Source organism: Dermochelys coriacea, chromosome 9, assembly GCF_009764565.3.
Source record: "Dermochelys coriacea isolate rDerCor1 chromosome 9, rDerCor1.pri.v4, whole genome shotgun sequence".
Classification (NCBI taxonomy): domain Eukaryota; kingdom Metazoa; phylum Chordata; order Testudines; family Dermochelyidae; genus Dermochelys; species Dermochelys coriacea.
This window is the reverse complement of record NC_050076.1, coordinates 59,602,818-59,622,970: the sequence shown is the minus strand read 5'-3', so window position 1 is coordinate 59,622,970 and position 20,153 is coordinate 59,602,818. Positions and strand designations below refer to the sequence as shown.

At 46.9% G+C, this 20,153-nt stretch overlaps 1 protein-coding gene across 2 annotated transcripts; it reads left to right on the top strand.

Annotated features, from left to right (window-relative positions):
• Nucleotides 1-988: 988 nt before the first annotated feature.
• On the top strand, nt 989-18,951 carry CLIC2 (chloride intracellular channel 2). 2 transcript variants are annotated; one of them, XM_038416039.2, is made up of 6 exons: nt 989-1,475; nt 9,512-9,621; nt 10,619-10,744; nt 13,416-13,522; nt 14,573-14,754; nt 16,642-18,951. In XM_038416039.2, exons 1-6 carry the CDS (start codon nt 1,419-1,421, stop codon nt 16,801-16,803), a joined length of 744 nt encoding a protein of 247 aa, XP_038271967.1. In that variant the 5' UTR covers nt 989-1,418; the 3' UTR covers nt 16,804-18,951. The 2 variants fall into 2 exon arrangements, with proteins under 2 accessions (XP_038271967.1, XP_043348941.1); XM_043493006.1 differs by lacking the exon at nt 10,619-10,744 and having other exon boundaries at nt 1,052-1,475.
• Nucleotides 18,952-20,153: the final 1,202 nt, after the last annotated feature.

The following is a 20,153-nucleotide window of genomic DNA, read 5'->3' as shown; positions in this document are numbered from 1 at the left end:
CCTGCTAAGGCATAGGGCAGTCACTTCCCCCAATCCTGTGCTGCAAGGAAAGCAGCAGCGCCCCCTATTGGTCTCTGGGAGTCTCTGGGCCAAAGAGAAGGAGCCATCCTCAACCTCCGTGTTTTTGTCTGAAGAGCTGATCTATTTGTGATGGACTTTCATTGGGCCAAAGCAAACTCTTTGTCCCAGCAGCCCCCAATCAGCAAAGGACAGAGTGTGGAGGGCAGACAGTAAAATTCTCCAGCTTCTCCTAAGTTCCTGGGTGTGGGGCCAGAACTCCCCCGAACCATTGTTCCCCTCCATTTCACCAAGCATTCCCTCTCCTGCGCGACCGGTGCTAGGGCAGGGGACACCTGGAGATATTCCCTTGTTTACTATGGACCAAGCAGATCCCCACCTCTCCCCTGTCACGCAGCCCTTGATGATACACACAAATATCCTTGACAAATCCATGAAACTCTCTAAGGAAATGGGGGAATAACACATGGAAAGTGAACTTAATCCAGAGGAGATGAGCCAGAGCCACAGCTTCAGATCAGGATCAGAATTGAAACTCCTGCCGATTTGGGGGTTGCTCACATCTGGGGTTCTAGCTCAGCCCACAAAAGTGAGAGGCCAGAGGTATGAAATTCAGACCCTTCCCTGGATCTCTGGGGCTTTCCCCAAAGGGCGGAGAGAGATTCATATCTGAGCTGCCAGTATGGGCCCTGCTCAGATGTTGATGTTTAAGGCAGTTACTATGTATTTTAAAGTTGTGCCTAGTAGAGGGAAATAGGCCTCTTTTATCGGTGAATCTGAGGTCTCTCCCAACAACGCTTGCTTTCTCTTAGTGAGAGTTGTGGGGTAGGGAAGGATGTGCTCTGGAGCTGGGGACTTTTGCCTCCTGGAAAGGATAATTAGATAAGTGATCTCTCCAACTGATGAAGCACAAGACACTTCCAGCCCATTTCCTGTGATAAAAGATCTCATGGGTGGGAGGTTACAGTAACAGAAGTGGAAGGATCTTTTCTGGGACATGAGCCCACGGCTCAGAGAGAGCTCAGGGCAGCATCTGGTCTGCTTGATAGCTGACAGGGGGACCTCATGCATGCTCTCTGATAGATTAGGATGCTGAGTCACAACTGGGAGGCCCTTGTGGAAATACCCTTGCCCCTCCAGCAGCTGCAGCACACACTCTGTCACTCCTCCTCAGTTCAGAACTCAGGAGGAGGAAGGAAAAGAGCCACGATAGAACTGCCCATTGGTAAGTGAAGCTGGCAACGGGGCTTGGTATATCTTCATTAGAGAGGTCCTTCACCGTACACCAACTGCTCTCCCACTGGATCGCCACCTGCTTCCACTCAGAGGTTCAATAACAGCAGAGAACAGAGCAACTTGTTGCAGTGGAGAGCGGCTAGCAGTTTGAACAAGCAGAGAGGATGGCAAGCCAGTGGCACAGCCCTCGGAAGGAGCCCGAGATTGAGCTTTTTGTGAAGGTGAGTTTCAGAGACATGTACGCTTATGAATTCTGCCCACTGGATTCATGCCAGGCAGGAAGGACAATGACCCACTGAACTCACCAGTTACTTTTGATGAAGTTACCTGCAGATTTTTTTGCAAGTGCTTTATCATTTCAGAGTGGGGGCATTGTCCCATTTGCAATTGTCAGCGGTACATATGGTCAGATAGACCCGTGACTACAGGTGTGTGTGCACAGCGGTTGGCAGAAAAGGGTGCCAAGCATGCCCAGACTGGAGGAATTCCGAGTCTAGGCTCTGCAGGGATCTATGCATTCTACTTCATGGTGCCAAAGGAACTGTCAGGTTATAAAGTTATCAAGGGGATCAAGTTCTTTTGGTGTGATGTTGTGTTGTTAATTGTTGTTATGCTGATATAAATCATATGTACAGCAGTGTAAATATGGCATGTGCCTTACAGAGACCGATAAGGCGTGATCCTGTCCAGAAGAGATAACAGACAATAATACAAACACATTCATTCAATTTCTGCTTCTTTCCAAGTTGTGATTGCAAGACAGACTCTCTGAACTGCTCTGCCTCTCTTTTACTCTGTATGTGTCAATTATTCAGCTGAAGGCTGTTTTGTTGTAGAAATGTTTTCCCCTCAGTTAAGTGCTTTGGGGACGATTTCCTTTGGAACACTTCAACTCCCCTCTTCAAAACATTCTTAGCAAAAGTGGAGAGAGCAATAAATAAATCAGATATCTTGAATTTCCAAATGAATGTCTGAGAGAAACATGACCCTGAACAACTTCCATAACTTTAAATTCCCCGGCCCTGTGCTTGTTACTTGGCTGGCCACTGATTACACCATCACAGTAATAGAACAACACGTGACTTTATCTAGGGCATTTTGATGCAAACAGCAAATGCTCAAGATTTCAGGCTGCAAATATTGTTGAGATTATGAGTCTTTTAAAAAGAAATGTTTAATGTTCTAAAAGTGTCATTTAAATGAGAGGTTTCAGAGTAGCAGCCGTGTTAGTCTGTATTCGCAAAAAGAAAAGGAGTACTTGTGGCACCTTAGAGACTAAAAAATTTATTAGAGCATAAGCTTTCGTGAGCTACAGCTCACTTAAATGAGATAGAAGGTTTTATTCCCCAACTATTACAATGAATCTTTCCCACAGCAAATAACAGAAGGCTATCACGGTCTATGTTAGAAATCTAGGGACTCAGTCTCCACTCTCATTGTTGATGTACAGGACTGTCCAAAGTAAAACTATTCAGGGTTAGGTAAAAGATATTATCTGTCCTTAACCTCTCAAAGCCTAGGTTAAGTTGCTGAACATAGATACTTCATTAAGATCATTTCCTGTTTACTGTCCTTCAATTGTTAAAACCAAACTTGGCCCAAGGTATTTTGCTGGTGAATTCAATGCTTCTGTGGTTCCCTGTTTTATCACTGTTACCTAGCTAGTCCCTAACTATCTTAGGGAGAGGCAGGAATATGATACACAAGATTGTTTCAAAACTGCATCAGAATCAAGGGGCTTTTTATTAGAGAAGAGAAACAGAAAACAAAGGTTTAGTCAGTACTTCCCCTAAAACTTACTTAATTTAGCAATAAAAAACCCCCTTGGAACAAGTATTTTGGTGGTAAACTAACAGTCCCCTACCATAACAGTCTCTGTGTTTTAATCATCTTTGGCAGGCAGGCTTTAATGAAACAGGGTCTGATCTAAAGGGGTGTTGAGCAACCACAGATCCCAATGGGAGTTGCAGGCACTCAGCACCTCTCTAGATCAAGAGCCAGATCCTGCTCCCCAAGTAACACTGGAGTAACTTTAGAATTACATCCCATTCACACCAGTGTTGGTGGGAGAGAATCTGTCCTTAAACCCTGACCCTGTTTTGTGGGGGAGAAGAATCCCGTGAGATGCTGAGTGCTTCCCGCAAGGTGTTGAACATGTAGTTCCAAGCACCTTACAGGACTGGGTGCTTGGCGCCTGGTTAGTCTCCTGGCAGAGATATTGACCCATAGGACATGGATGGTGTGATGCAGCTGCCCTTTTACCTACCTTTGCTAATGTTCCCAGAGTGGCAGTTCCTGAAGATCTATTGAGAACTTCTTGGTCTTGATTTTTCTTCCTTGTAACTCATGCATCTTCAGATGGTAAAAGCTATTATTTGTGATCATTATTTCTATTCCAGAGGCATATGCTGTTGAGCCAGGCACTGTACAAACACATAGTAAGAGACAGTCCCTGGCATGGCCCCTGGGCATGTCTTCATTGCAGTTCACTTGAGTTAGCCACACTCAATTTACCACTCTGAAGTTAGCCTCACGTACGTGACAACAGTCAAACGGAGGACTAACACTTGAGTTGTTGTGTCCACACCAGCATACATTGCATTCACTCATGTGTGGCATGATGGCTGTTGGGGGCCATCCGATGGTTCTTTGCATTATTGTAAGCTGAGCCACTCTATGATCTCTTTGTCAGTGGGTTGTGGGGAAACTTGCCTCTCCTTTCTGGGTACATGGGGAATTGTGGGAAGGCATCAGAGGACTATCAGGACTCGAGTGACGCTAGCCTACATTCACACTGCAGAGTGGTCACACCAGCAGCTGACAAGTTGTACTAACTTGAGCTTTACCCTATACCCACACTTGGGCTCGTCTACAGGAAGTAACAGCATCATCACACTAGAGTCAAGGGTTTTGTGTCTGGATGGGACTTGATTTATAACTCGAGTCAACTTTGTGGTGAAGACAAGACAGACAGGGTGGGAGAAAGGAATGATTATCTCCATTTTATAGATGGGGAAGAGAGGCACAAAGACATTAAGGATGTATTTTAAAGACACCGAATTTCCCTTGATTTCCAGGGGGATTAGTGCCTGAATACCTTTAAAAATCTGACTTGAAGTGACTTGCCCAAGGTCACACAGGAAGTCTGTGTCAGAACTGGTGATGGACTGGCCACTGCCTTAACTGTTAAACTAAGAGCCAAATCCTCAGCTGCTATGGATCAGTGCAGTGCCACTGAAATTGGTGGAGCTACACCAATTTATATGAGTTAAGGATCTGTCTGTCTGTCACTGGATTGGCTTTTTTCTACAATCGTCATTCTGTTGTTAAAATTCAGCTCTGTCTAACATTACCCAGCTCTGGATTAATTTGTAAAAGAATAGAAAAAATATAGATCTTTCCTGTGCCCTCACTCTGGCACTTTGCTCCAATCAATTTCTATCCCTTCACTCCCCCTTGGTCTGCAAGATTGGTCCTCTCTTTGGGTCACCCAACCAATAATCTTTCTGTGTCTGTCGCTCTCCCTCCCCAGCAGCTGTTCCTTAGCTGTCACTGAACTCTCAAGCCTGGATGATATGGCTGCCCCCATTGCAATGGCAGGGAGAGCTCCTTTCAGCTCAGGAGTGTATTGTAAGGGTCCATTTATCAAATTGCAAATTGCACTAGTATGACGTGATATATGCCATCATGTGCCAGCAATGCCCCTCTGCCATGTACATTGGCCAAACCCGACAGTCTCTATGCAAAAGAATAAATGGACACAAATCAAACGTCAAGAATTATAACATTCAAAAACCAGTTGGAGAACACTTCAGCCTCCCTGGACACTCAGTTATAGACCTAAAAGTGGCAATTCTTCAACAAAAAAACTTCAAAAACAGACTCCAGTGAGAAACTGCAGAACTGGAATTAATTTGCAAACTGGACACCATCAAATTACATCTGAATAAAGACTGGGAGTGGATGGGTCATTACACAAACTAAGAAGTATTTCCCCATGCTAATTTTTCCCCCTACTGTTACTCACACCTTCTTGTCAACTGTTTGAAATGGGCCAACCTGATTACCACTACAAAAGTGATTTTTCCTCCTGCTGATAATAGCCCACTTTATTTGATTTGTCTCATTAGAGTTGGTAAGGCAACCCCCATATTTTCATGTTCTCTGTATATATATATATATATATATATATATATATATATATCTATCTCTTCCTACTGTATTTTCTACTCCATGCATCTAATGAAGTAGGTTTTAGCCCATGAAAGCTTATGCCCAAATACATTTGTTAGTCTCTAAGGTTCCATAAGTACTCCTCGTTCTTTTTGTTGATACAGTCTAATACGGCAACCACTCTGAAACCTGTCACCATTCTTTCAGTACCACTTGTATTGTAGCTGTGGAATTAGGAGACCATTCACTCCTTGCAAATAGGTCTCCATAAATCAGCAGGTAATGACTTGCAGCAGTCTGTGGCCTAGTCTGAATCCGAATCAGCCATCTAGCACTGAAAAGCTCAGCTTCCCATTATCAGTGGCTATAGGGTAGCCAGTCTCCACCTTAGGTTTATGGGTTTGGTATTTTTTCAGTTCTCTGCAGTAGTAAAGGTCTCGGAGAAAGGCAATAAAGCTCTCTAAGCTTTCAGCACCCAGAAGAGTTTCCTCATTTGTAAATATGACTATTTGAAAAGATTTTAGTTATTACCTTTTTTAAAATCAACAAGTAGAATTTTGCGAGCAGTCCAAATTATTTTATTACACACCAATTAAAAGAGAGGGTGACAAACACAGCAGAGAAGGGCATGAAGTGGAGGTGAGGCAGAAGAACGTCTGAGTGCTGGTAGGTTTCAGAGTAGCAGCCGTGTTAGTCTGTATTCGCAAAAAGAAAAGGAGTACTTGTGGCACCTTAGAGACTAACAAATTTATTTGAGCATAAGCTTTCGTGAGCTACAGCATCTGATGAAGTGAGCTGTAGCTCACGAATGCTTATGCTCAAATAAATTTGTTAGTCTCTAAGGTGCCACAAGTACTCCTTTTCTTTTTGTGAGTGCTGGTAGATATACAAATTGATTTTTAAAAATCATATTAATTCATTTGTTCATATTTAATCAGTTCATCCCATTTGGCCTACCTTTGTTTCCATAATTTCATTGTTTGTCTAACACATAGGAGTTAAGCACCCAAATACTTTTGAGGATCTGGACCTAAATTACTCCATTTCTCTTAATTCTTTTATTCTGATCCCCCTCCCCCCCTTCCGTAAATGGTATATGCTTCAGCAGCAAGAGGGCACAGTCCTGCAAACACATGGGCTTGGCTTTCAGTCTCTGAATAGTCCTACTGACTTGGGTGGAAATGCTCAGGGGCTTAAAATTAGGCATGTATGCATTTGCGGTGCTGAGGCCTTATAGTGACTAGTGGCTTATTCTTGTTCCATATGACTTTTGAGATGGAAATTATTGATTACACAGCTGTTTGATCAGAAATGGTAACAGAAAATACTCTTGGGAGAATATTCATTTGAATAGTTTCTTTTCAGCATAGTAAAGGTAAGGGGGGAACATTTTTAAATTGCCATTTTGTTTATTTAAACCATCAACTTTCCTTGGTTTAATTCTGATGCACTAGTTGCCTTATAAGAATGAGATGGATCAGGGTAAAATTTCCAAAGGTGCCTATGTGAGCAGGGGCCTGATTTTCCAAGCTATGTAGGTACAGGAGCCTAAAGTTGCAGACAGATACCTAGTGGGATTTCCGAAAGCCCTAAGCAGGCTGGGTGCCTCACTCCCACTGAAAGCCCATGGGAGTTGGGTGCCTAACTTGTGTGGGATTTTTAAAGTACCTCTTAGGCACCTAGCTGCATCTTTAGGCACCTGAGCACCTCTAAAGTCTGGCCCTTGACTTTCAATGGGACTGAGACTCCCTCAGTGCCTAAGGGTATGTCCACACTGCAATAAAACCCCTGCGGCTGGCCTGGGCCACCTGATTGATGGGCTCGGGCTGTGGGGCTGTAAGATTGCTGTGTAGACATTGGAGCTGACCAATTCCAGCAAGTTAGGGGCCTAACAACCTTTAAAAATCTACCCTTAGGTACTTCTGAAAATGTCACCCTGAGAGCCTAGTGTGGCCTGCAGATGCACGAGAAGGAGCCCATCTTATGGATTTATAAATGTGGAACCCCTCAGCTGGCATTATTACAGTCACTTTTCAGAGTAGAACCCCACTTGGAGAAGGGGACATCAGTTTGAGAGTTATTATAGCCTCGTATTGAACGATCCCACCTCTCCTATACTGACCTGGGCTGGAGTCAACCCAGAGCCTTCCAAACACATGCAAGACTCCTGGAGGAGCCTGTCTAGATGTATTTGTTTATTAGGATTTCTACAGAGAATGAGGGGTGTAATCTGTGTCTGACAAGGTAGCCCCAGTACTTGCCCAGTAGGCTTGCAGTGTTTTTCATTTTTGTTGCACTGGCTAAAGGCTGACTTTCGTTTTTAAAAAGGGAATTATTTCTCTGGTTCATGGAAAATCTGAGCCTTTGGGAATTTATGCCTTGTCCCTTTAAATCAGCAAGTGAACAGCGAAAAGAAAACAAACTACTGTTTTCCTGGAACACGTTAGTGCATTTTCTCCCACACCCTCCCTCTTGAGTTTTTCCTCCTGCCAGTGAGGAGCCTCCCTTCCTGTTGAATCCATTATCAAACTCCATCCTCCTTTTGTGCCTCCCTCCCCGACTGCTACCACCAGTCCTGAGTGTACCAGCCTCCCCCTCCCTTTCGCGCTTCCTGTCTCAGGAGCCCCTGACAATCCAGCTTCTAGAGACAGGCTTTCCAAAATATGGCAGCAAGGGGCACAGAGAGCTTTCATATTGCCTTCCCCTCTGACCCAGCTCCCACCAGGAAACAGAAACAATATTGTACTGACTTACAAAATAATCATTGTGAGCGGTGTTTGTTCATGGTTCATGAACCCAGGAGCCCCACTAGGGGCATGGCCCACCTGCTCTGATGACAATCAATGTTGGTGCATTTCAGGTGCTCAGATACCAAGGTGACAAGGGTGGTATAAATAGCTAGATTAAATTCAGTCTTTCAGAGGGCTGCTAAAGTGTGACTTGATAATGTTATGTTTCAGAGTAGCAGCCGTGTTAGTCTGTATTCGCAAAAAGAAAAGGAGTACTTGTGGCACCTTAGAGACTAACAAATTTATTAGAGCATAAGCTTTCGTGAGCTACAGCATCCGATGCATCCGATGAAGTGAGCTGTAGCTCACGAAAGCTTATGCTCTAATAAATTTGTTAGTCTCTAAGGTGCCACAAGTACTCCTTTTCTTTTTGATAATGTTATGTTTGCTTTTGTATGCACTGGAGGGGTTCAATGCACGCTTTTTGGGCTAGTGAATCCAGCCTATGGCCACTGCCACCTATAACTTATAACTCCCCCCCAACACAACTCCACTGACTTAGCTCCCCAAGTCTGGGTGAAGTTAATGTACTAGGGGCTAATTACTTCCTGCTTTGCCTCATGTGTGATCATTCACAGTTGTGCAAAGGAGCTGTGAACTGCCACCAGATCAGAATGCTAGGCCTACATCCATGGCCCCAGCAAAGCTCAGAAATGCATGGGTACAGTAGTGGCCACTGCACTTCCCCAGTACTGGGCTGTCTATGCACTCAGCTTCCCCCACCTCTCCCCTTCATCTTCCCCATGTAATTTCAATCAACCTGATGCCCTTTCTCTGTAATGGACCCTCAACCTCTAACCACCCCCAGACTTCTGGGAAGGGATTTCCAAAATACAGACACAAACCTAGATCTGAATTTCATGCTTAGGTGTCTCTCTGTTTAATGGGATGGGCTAGACTCCTGAATCCTAACATATCCCTTAAAAAACCTAAACACATATGCAAATGGTGTAGCCTGGGCCTATATCTAGATAGACTATAAATGTGCCATGTGACTTAGATTATAATTGCTATGAGAACCATCTGAGCATCTGCCATTTCTGGTCCATTTGAAATCTCAACTATAATGTTGCATTGAATCTCCTTTTTTAAAAAAATGGAGAGAAAGGCATCTTTGATGATCTGGGCCTAACTCCCAATGAAACCAGTGAATCACCTGTTATGCTGCCACTGCCTGTTTACCAAGCCCGGAGCTGTGCTAGCAGCTCCTTGCCCAAAGCCATTTGCAGAGGCCCAGCTGTGGGAGACATCTGATGCCCAGTGAGCAGCATTGGTCTATTTTGCTTCTTCTGCAGGCTGGACTGGATGGCGAGAACATTGGGAATTGTCCCTTCTGCCAGCGTCTCTTCATGGTTCTGTGGCTCAAAGGTGTCAAATTCAACGTGACCACAGTGGACATGACAAGGTAAGGAAACAGAGGTAATTCTTGCCAGTGAGACATCCAGAGTACACAGCAGGACTCAAACTTGGTTTGTGTGCACCAACAAAGTCTCTAAGGTGCCACAAGTACTCCTGTTCTTTTTGCGGATACAGACTAACACAGCTGCAACTCTGAAACAAAATCTTAATGTCATATGGCTCAATTGCTCTTCAATCTACACTTCAGATCTTTCCCACTGTCAGCATCACGTTCCCTTTCATTACATCTGCCACGTCACTGGCATAGATGTAGTTGACTGGCATCATTACGAGGTCTAGCTGTGACCAAATTCTCACCTCACTTATTCACCTCCCCGCCGCTGACCTCCCTGGAATTACACAGGGGATAAGCCTGCAGGGAATTTGGCCCCAAAATCAACAGTTCAGGCCATTGTACCTTAAGCAATTGGGGACACAGTGTAAACAACAAACATTTGTCCATGGATATTCATGCAAGATGTCCTGTAGTGACAGGGCCATGACAAGATGGCAGTCAGCCCTCTTGGCAAATTGAAATGACTACACATCCCATGGGCTGCCAAAGATGGATGTCCCAATGGCCAGTGAAGTCAATGGGAGCTGTGAACTCAGGGTAGAATTTGGCCCTTTATCTAGGGCGCTCCCTCTCCTGACCAGCATGGCTCTGGCTCTAAAACAAGGGGCCCATGATTCCTTTTCACCACTGTGTCTCCTCCATGTACTAATCTGTGTCTCTCACTATTTGATGCCTTCACCATGTGGTGTTTAAGAGCAGGTTGGACAAACACCAGTCAGGGATGTTCTAGGTTTACTGGTCCTGCCTCAGTGCAGGGAGCTGAATTAGATGACCTCTCAGGATCCCTTCCTGTCCTGCCATTCTATGTTCTTTTTGGTGGTTGTGCGTGGTGATGAGATGAGATTGTGACACTGCACTTGCAGTGAGGCCTTCGCCTCCGCAGTGAATCCCTCTTTTTTTTTTTTTTTTTTTTTTAAATTCATTTCAGGAAACCTGAAGAACTGAAATCTCTGGCTCCGGGGACCAACCCTCCATTCTTATTGTTCAACAAGGAGCTGAAAACAGACTTCATTAAGATCGAGGAGTTCCTGGAGCAGATGCTGGCACCTCCTAAGTATTTAATATCATAGTATTATGTACTTCTTTGCCACCTTCCGGCCAGGAGATGTGAACTGCCACCAGGTCAGAACACTGGGCCTAGATCCGTGGCTATGGCAAAGCTCGAATGGCCTGGGTGCAGTAATGGCCATTGCACTTACCGAATTCTGGGCTTCCCCCACCTCCCCTCTCACTCCTTGCACTTTGCAAACATCGATCAGTTCAACAATGGTACTCATCTTGTTATCTTGTGTGGCGGGGGGACGGACAGAGGCACAGAGAGGGACTGGGAGCCAGTGGCAGCGAGTAGAATGTTGGAGCCCTGGTTCTAGTTCCTTGCTCTGAGCAATGTATTGCTCTCTCCATGAAGGTATTGCTCAGGCCAAGGTACGGCTGTGTGTCCCTGGGAAGAAGCAGAGATAGGCTTTTGCCTAGTGTGAGACAGTTGGTTTAAGGTTGTGACCCCCCACCCCCTTCCTCTATGAATAGCTAAGCAGCAAGGAAACAGTTTGGCCTGTGAGATAACACAATTGAAGGAAATTCACTGTGTGATCTCTGGATGCAGGCAAAGAGGGAAAGGGGCTCGACAGGCAAGTCACAGGGCTGGGGGATGTGGTGAGAACATGCAGGTGGATTGGTTTAGAGACCCAAGAAGCAGATGCCGTTATTTTTGAAGCAGGGGAGGGGAAGGGATCTGAAAACCTTTTTTCTGCTTGTTTTTGAAAGGGGCAGGTGCATGTAGCTGAGCCAAGGCGAACACTCCAGCGCAGGGGTTAGGAATGCAGCCAGCTCCTGGCTGGGCGGTTATGATGCACTCACTCTTGGCTCTCTCCCCGGCTGTTCGCTGCAGTGGTAAACAGGAGACACCTTAAAGGGCCGGAACAGTTCACAGCTGGGGCTTTAGGCCAGATCCTGAGCTGTAGAAAGTTGCATGGCTCCCTCGAGTCTTCCCCCCCACGCCCCTGATGAGTTACCAGCTGTTGCTGGCTGCATGGCTGTCTGGATGGAACCCAAAGCGACACTCTTTGGATAGCAGGGAGCAGAATTCTAGCCTGGGTTTCCTCCTTCAGCTCCGTATTGCCCTGAAAACTCCCCTTTGTGCTTAATCAGGCTTTGGGACATACCGAGCTAGAGGTCATCACTGCATGTCCCTTTCCAGATTGCACCCACGTCCCAAGCAAGCTGGTATGCGGGCACTCCAGGAGCTCATGCTAGAGGAATCCAAGGTATCCTCTAAGTCCTAGGGCCAGATCTGCAAATGAGCTCAGCACATTGGGTGCATGTTGGATGCTGGGATCTTTTGCAAATCTGTCTATGGTGGCGGGGGCTGAGCCCCTCTGAAAGCCCTGGCCTGAGAGGCCTGATTCCTGTGGAAGTTAGGGGCTGAAATGCCTCTGGAGGAGTGCACCCTTAGCGACCATGGGACACACCAACACTCAAGGCTCAAGCATTTCACTGGGCGACTGCTGAGCACATGAAACACTGAGGCTTTGCTCTCCATCCTCACTCACCTAACAGCTTTCAGCCCAGCAGGCACAGCACAGAGATGAGGCAGGTGTGAGTCTCAACTCAGTGCAGTGGCATGGTGCAGTCCTGCCCTCTCCTCTCCCAGACGAGAGCACTTGGACCAACGGCTTATGGATTAACTCCTGTACAGAGTACAAAGCTCTTTAGCCTCTCAAGTCTTTCCCTTATTCTGGGAGCTAATTCAAGCCTCTTCCCCTAAGCTCAGGAGTCCCACAGCCTCCTTTATGGCCTGAGTAATAATCCAAGCAGGCTTACTTCCCTTGCATTTCAGAGTCCGCCAGTCCCCCTCCTGCTCTGGGAAAGCTCAGCCAGCAGTAGTGCTGATCTCCTGGAGAACCTCCTCTAGTAGCACCCGCCGCCAGCTGAACTACCTTTCCTCAGGTCCAGGAACTCGTTAGCTGCCAACCAGCCGCCTGGGCATGGCATTAATGACCTACAGGTGGGCTGAGCTGGGGTTGCTCTCCTTAAAGGGGACAGCCACACTGTGACAAACAGACTCATGGGAAAAAGCATATTACCTGCTCAGATGGTCAGGTCTAGTTACAGAACAGCACCCCCTGCCAGGAGAGGTTTTGGTACCTGCAACAGTGTTATTTTGGGGCACCCTTCAACCTTCTTTACTCATGCCTCACCTCAGACCACTGGATAGGTACTGGAGCTGCTAGCCTGTGCTGCTACAGCTTTGCTGCTATTGCTGCCAGAGCTAGCTAGATCAGAACCGGCTTGGGTCTGTCTACACAGGCTGCATTTCCTGCTCTGACTGCAGTGTTGACAGACCCTGAGTCTGGCAAAGCCCATCTTAGGGCTAGTGCCGGGCTGGGCCTAACACAACAGCTGAGCTAATATTGGCATGCAGGGTATACTGGGATACCTCGAGAACAAAAGGCATTTCCCCATGGGTGCTGTGTGAGTTTCCATCTCCCCCTCCGTGCCAATCCGTGCACACCTGTCTGAAGCCAGCATCCTGGAAGTGCCATCAGAGCTTCCCTCTATCCCTTGGGCAGGAAGCTAGATGAGGCTGATCATTGCAGGGCTTTATGCTTTTGAACCCATCTCAGTGCTTGTGGGTTGTATAGTCACTAGAGGAGAATGCAGCTGAGTATCCTGCTAATGGCAGAGTGAATTCTCCATATATGACTCTTCGCAATTATCTGTTTAAGGTATCCACACCTGAGCCCCAAATACAAGGAGTCCTTTGATGTGGGCAGCAACATCTTTGCCAAGTTCTCTGCATACATCAAGAATCCCCGCAAGGAAGCAAATGAGAGTAAGGAACCCTGGGGTATTTTTACTTATTATTCTGAGTCCATCATTCCCCTGGAAATTTACTTCCCTGGATCCTGAAGCAAAACCTATTAGAAAAATAGCTCGCTTAGCCAGGGGGATCCAGAGGGTGTCTCAGCTGTTCACAGTCCATGAAGGTGGGGATGTCGGTGCACAGAATGGGAGCTACAGAACCTCCAGGAGAGTGGCGGGGGGGAGGGATCTAGAGGTGCTGAGTATTTGTGACAACTCCTGTGTGCAGGATTCCCACTCTTTGAGAGGGCATCCTATGGCTGGGCTGGAGTCCCCGCTCTCTCCCACACTCCACCCGCCCAAGTGATGCCCCTGGCAATTAAAGCAATAAAGTGGAAGGACAGAAGCAACCCTGCCTTTCACCCAGCGCCATTTGAGGATCATGATCCATAGCTTGTGCTGTAAAGGCCTGGAAGCAGCATAGCATCAGGATAGGTGGCTGCTAAAGGAGCATCTCTGATAGCTCTGCCTGCACAGAGCCCTGTTCTGTACACACTCTGAGCAGTTCTGGCACACCTTACTGGGGGCAGCGGGACACCACACTGTGTTTGGTGGATCTGGGCTTGGGGAGGCGGTCTACCACTGGTTTGGCCAACCCCCTCTAATCAGTCCCTCTCAGAGAAGGTGGCAATACGTATTAGGGGCATGTTCAGATCCTAAAGCTCTTTGAAAGGTGCCGAAAGGATAAATTCCAGGGTTTCTCCACCAAAATCCCAACAGTGGTCCCAGGTGAAAACCCCTTTTCAAGTATGGCCCAGCTCAATGGTACAAATATCAGGGACATGTCTATGAAGGTGGAGGTTTTTTTGGTGGGGGCAGGGGTGCGGATTGTGTCTATACCTACACATTGGGGCAGGTTCATTATCTCATGCCAGGGGCCCTGATTGTGATCTCAGTTGGGCTGGTGTAGATCAAAAGTAACTCTAATAAATCAATGGAGTTGCAGTAAAACTGGTGGGTGTGAGAGCAGAATCTGCTCAAGATCTTTCACACTAACACTGCAGTTTCTCCTTGGGTGCAGATTTTGAGAAGGCTTTGCTGAGGGAGTTCAAACGCCTGGATAACTACCTGAACAACCCACTCCCTGAAGAAATCGACCAGGACAGTACCGAGGAAGTTCTGGTCTCCAACAGGAAGTTCCTGGATGGGAACAGGCTGACGTTAGCTGACTGCAACCTGCTGCCCAAGCTGCACATCATCAAAGTAAATCCACCTGCTAGCTACAGAGGTCACAACCTCTGGGTCAAAGGGCAGGCCAGCACACGAAGTACAGGATTTTCAAAAGTGCATTCATGCCCAGGGAGTGCAAGGTCCTGTGACAGTTAGCAGGACTTGTGCTCCTAAATCACTTAGGCCTACCTCCTCTTGAGATCAATGCCCGTTAGGCACATGAGTACCTTTGAGGATCTGGGCCTTAGGGACTTGTGAGAATCACCTCCCAAAGCGGTACAGGTTCCTTTACACTCCCAACTAGAGCCAGCTCACCACATCTGACCTTGTGAAGCTTTGGGGAGCTGAGGCGCTGTCCAATTCCAGCTCAGAATATTCTGACTCAAACCTGTCTGTACTCATCCGCTTTGGCGCTATCCCCTGCTCTGTCTCACTTGTCCCTTCAGTAGGCATTTAGCTGAGCAGTGGACTGGCAAGGGAGGCTAGAACAGCTGAGCCAGGTCTGAGCATTAAATATGGGTGAATTTCATCCCAAAGAGAGTGAAGGAAGCTCTGTCACTTGAGGGATCTAAAGCTAAACAGGAAAAGCACTGGAGAGAAACCTGTAGGGGCAACCCCACTCCAGCCCCTGCTCTTTGTGAGGGACCAACAGTACTAGCCAGACCCAAACACAGTACTGTCAACCAAAGTCTGGGAAGCTCCTGGCTAGCTCTCAAAGGCGATGTCCCAAGTAAAGGCTTCACAGTATCACCACTTCCGTCCAGTGTGAAGCTCTGATGTTATTTTCAGGAGTATGGCTTTCACAGCTGGTACTTTTGGAAGCACTGGGACACCTTTGTGTCTCTGGTTCAAAGCCAGACTGGCTGGACAGCTCCCGTCCTGCCTGCAACACTCCCCTGCTTCTGGAGTTAACAGCCTTGAACCCATCGATCTCATCCATGATGAACAATAAGTTTGAATTAGGGAGACGATTGCTGCAGGAACAGAGCACAGTGTGTAATAGCCATCCCTGACATGCTGGATGGATGAGCCAAGAAAGCTGAGATTTTGAGCTGCAAAGCTGGCTGTCTTCTTCCTCTGAATGAGGGTATTGATCCAGAAGGGACAGGAGGGATTTGTGGGAACTCAATGGACTTCACTGTTTCATCCACTTCATGATTTTCACTCCTGCTCTTACGTGGATTGCCTTGGCCAACCTTTAGGGGGCACCCTGGGAGTTCCAAATCAAGATTAGTTGCTCATGGAGTCCTGTTTGGTCCAACATGCTACAATGGAACCTCAGTTACGAACGCCTCGAGAATGGTTGTTCGTAACTCTGAACAAAATGTTCTGGTTCTTTCAAAGTTTACAACTGAACAGTGACGTAACACAGCTTTGAAACTTTACTCTGCAGAAGAAAAATGCTGCTTTTAACCATCTTAATTTAAATGAAACAAGCACAGAAACAGTTTCTCTACCTGGTCAAAAAAAATTTTAAACTTTCCCTTTATTTTTTTAGTAGTTTACATTTAACACAGCACTGCACTGCCTTTTTTTTTTTGGTCTGCTGCTGCCTGATTGCATACTTCCAGTTCCAAATGAGGTGTGTGGTTGACTGATCATTTTGTAACTCTTAGGTTCTACTGTAGTACCTAGAGGCCCCAGCTGAGATTGTTGCCCCATTGTGCTGGGCATAGCCCAAGGTGGGATTATTGTCCCCATTTTACAGCTGTGAACTGAGGCACAGAGAAATTAGGTGAGTTGGCCAAGGTTGCCCAGGGAACCAATGATGGAGCTGGGAAGTGAATCCTGAGTTTCTGCATGCCAGGCCAGTGCTTTAACAACAAAGCCTGTGGGCTTCCAGGTCCATGGGGCCAGATCTTATCCTGATACCCAGAAGTCTAATAATCACCTGCATTTTCTCACCCTTCACCCTTCTAGATTGCTGCCAAGAAATACCGTGACTTCGAGATCCCAGCGGAAATGACAGGCATCTGGCGCTACCTCCACAATGCCTACTCCCGTGATGAGTTCAGCCACACATGCCCAGCCAATGAGGAGATAGAACGCACCTACGCCAGTGTTGCCAAGAAGATGACCTAGGGGGCAGCCAAATGAGCTGGTTTTTGAAACCCTTCTTTCCATTGGAAACACTGCCATGAAAGTTGCCTTCTTCTGAATGGCCATGCCAGTAGAACAGCCCAGTCCTGTCACCTGCAAACATTTCAGGATCTAGGAACTGCAGGAATCATTATGATGTAATTAGTAACTGCCTTTCAGAAAATAACCCCGTGCTTCCAGCTGCTGCAGCTACCCTATTCATGTGTACATTGACTGCACCCTGATTGTACAGCTATAATTATTGCATGTATAGAAATGGCACCACTCAGCTGCCAAGGCAGCTGCTTTGTCATTCCTTAGAGGCTAGGATTTCCAACCGATTTGTGGGATCACCAATGTTTATTGTGCAAAACTGCGCAGAGCTGGTGACCATGTGGCATAGTGCGATTTAAGTATCACCCTTTTGAATCTGGAGGATGGGGTACAAATGATGTCTTAGAGCTCAGAAAAATGGGTTTTCACAGATGCATAGAGTTTAGGCCAGAAGACACCATCAGATCGTCTAGACTTACCTACCATGTATAACACAGGACATTACATTTCACCCACTTACCCCTGCTTTGAGCCCAATCACTTGTGTTTGGCTAAAGTATATTTTCTGGAAAGGCATTTGAAGACATCGAGAGATAGAGAATCCACCACTTCGCTGGAGAGTTTGTGCCCATAATTTAATCACCCTCACTGGTAAAAAGGTGTGTGCCTGATTTCTAATTAGAATTTGAAGAAGCTCCATCTAATTGCTGTGGAAAGATAGTGTGCTCAGGATGTGCACAGGACTGCACCAGCGGGGGCTGCTCTAGGTGAAGAATGAGGTGCCCTGGAGGAGCTGTGTGAAGGCTCTAGAATGGGAGGCTCTGCAAGTCACAAACATACCAACAACAGACACTGAACTACAGTGCCTTCCCCTCCTCCGATACCAGGTTTCCATTGCTCTGTCTCCACTGACTTCAGCGGAGTTCCTCCTGAGGCATGTAGGTGTAGGTTCGAAGTGGATCAGGCTCACACATATCACAATCTCAATACAGAGCACCAGCAGCAAAGAGCCATTTCTTATACAAAGTTCACCCGGTAAGTGTCAGTGATCAGCTTGGAAACTCTTGCAAGAGAACTGCCCCGTCTTACTCCTGGAATGTGCACTGCTAAGACTCAAGTGCTCCATCTCCAGATCTCCCTGACCTCCTGCAGCAATGCAGCTTGACCAGGAGAGGTTCCCCTTTCAGGTACAGGCAGTGTGGGAGTTTTCCATGATTGGGCAGGAGGCTGTGAACCCTGATCCCACACAAGCTATACCCACCTGCCCAGCCAACCAGGGTGGACAAAAATTGATTTGCTTTCTAAAACAAAAGGGTTTTTGTAATTGATGAGCAGCGTATCAAGGTCAAACTGTGTGTGCGTGTGCACAGAGCACCCAGGCCCATTTCCACCGCTGGGTGAGCCAAGCACAGTTCCACTGAAGGGCGACACCAGCTGAGGATCTGGCCCACATAAGCATGGAGTGACTGATGCTGGCTCAGAAGTATGACCCTTGAGGCCCTTTTCTGCCACTGTGACCTTGGGAGTTGCTACTAGCTCCGGCATAGTCCAGGAGGCAACTGATAGAGGTTTGCTGGGAGGGGCTGTCTCAGGTATCATGGCCACACTTTCCCCTTCTCCATTAGATGGCCTGAGTTTTATGGCCACACTCTCCCCTCCTCCATTAGATTTGTGATGCTGGTGCCTCTTGCCAAAATCTGTACCCAGGAATCTGTCCCCTCCCCCCAAATAGTACAGAAGCTAGTGGCAACATAGATATTCTGTATAATGCAATGGCATGCCTATATGTACTAAGCATTACAGATCTGCACTGGGCACTGAGATGGTAAAAGCCCCCTAGAAAACTCACTAAGCTTCTCTCTTGTACTTTTGCACTAAAAAGTGTGTACTCGCAATTCTGCTTTTGATATATTTGTTAGTTTCATTAAAGTGATAATAAACTTTATTTTATATACAACTTTCACAACCCGGCCCCAGACTGCTGTCCAGGAGACGCTGAGAGCTAGAGAAGGCAGTAGAGCATAAAAAGGTGTGTGGTTGTGCTGAGAAAGTGAATATTAATTGCCCTTCTAAAATAAACAGTAATAATAACCTCCATTTTCTGTGCTGTCCCTTGTGCTGGATCCCAACATGCTGTACAGACTAGAGGGATATAGTCACCACCTGGAAGGCAGCCTGCTCAGGGGTGGCACACTGCATCTGCTCTGCATCCCCAGTTCTACAGGAATTCCATGGCCCCTGTACTCCCCTCAGAACGTGCAGAATGGGAGACGCCACAGCAGCATAGTAACAACTGTGGTATCCTTGATGATGTCACTCACTTGCATTAGGAACAGTGCAAAGGAAGGGGCCTGCTGACCACATGTTGATTGAGGACATGGCCCTCCATAGGGCTCCCAGGCCCCTCAGTTTTGGCAGCATGTCCTGTCTCTTTGCTGTGCTGACATTAGTCCCCTGTTGGCATCTGAAGTGCCCATGCCACCAGTGAGGGGTGCAGAGCAGGTAGGGCACTTACTGCTGGTCAGTAACCTCCGCCCTTGCTTTCTGCACCATGTGCTTGGATTTGGGAGAGGAACACTCTGCATCCAGGACTGGTCTCTGACTTCTCCCCAAGGGGTAGGCCCCATCCCCCATTTCACCATGTCCATCACGGTCCCCAATCCACGGCAAACATGAGTCTGTTCGGCAGCAGCAAGCTGTAGTCACTGGTGCTTTTAGCTCTTGAGGTCCCCAGTTCAGTCCCTGATGTGCAAAGGCCTCCATGTTGCCTGGGTATTCTACACAGTGCTATCAGATGCCACCATGCAGCAGCATTTCCTGTCTTTCTGTGAGCCTGTTATGCTTCATTTACTCCCACCTGTTTCCTCTGTGCAATACAAGGGAGGGAAGTAGAGGGGCCAAAGACACTAAACAAGATGGACTCAGAGAGTAAAGAGAAAGAGTCAAACACACAAGAAATCAAGAACATGTATTAAACATGTCAGGGTTTATTAAATAAAATAGCTCTAAGTGGGGTTAAGACACCAAGTGCTAGAACTGGGGGAATGAACGGCAGCAAACCTGGTGAAATGGACAATTCCTAAGTGTATATCCTGGAAGCTTGGAAAATGATCATCAACGGGTTTTCTTTTTCTTTTTCCCACTTAGCTGTCCCTGTTGCTAGACCAAGTCTGGCCTTTATCCTTCAGCAGCTACGCCATTCCACTGCTATAATCCACACAGCCACAAGAATGGTTTAGCTGCTTTACGAGTCAGTCATGTGATGTGCAGGAAACCAGCGCAGCTGCCTTGTGGTTTTC

What these genes read in the sequence shown, in the direction of transcription:
- CLIC2 (XM_038416039.2), top strand. Translation starts at nt 1,419, where the DNA reads ATGGCAAGCCAGTGGCACAGCCCTCGGAAGGAGCCCGAGATTGAGCTT. An exon ending in CCGCAAGGAAGCAAATGAGA is followed by an intron (nt 13,523 to 14,572) that starts GTAAGGAACCCT and finishes CCTTGGGTGCAG; the next exon opens with ATTTTGAGAAGGCTTTGCTG. An exon ending in CCAAGCTGCACATCATCAAA is followed by an intron (nt 14,755 to 16,641) that starts GTAAATCCACCT and finishes TCACCCTTCTAG; the next exon opens with ATTGCTGCCAAGAAATACCG.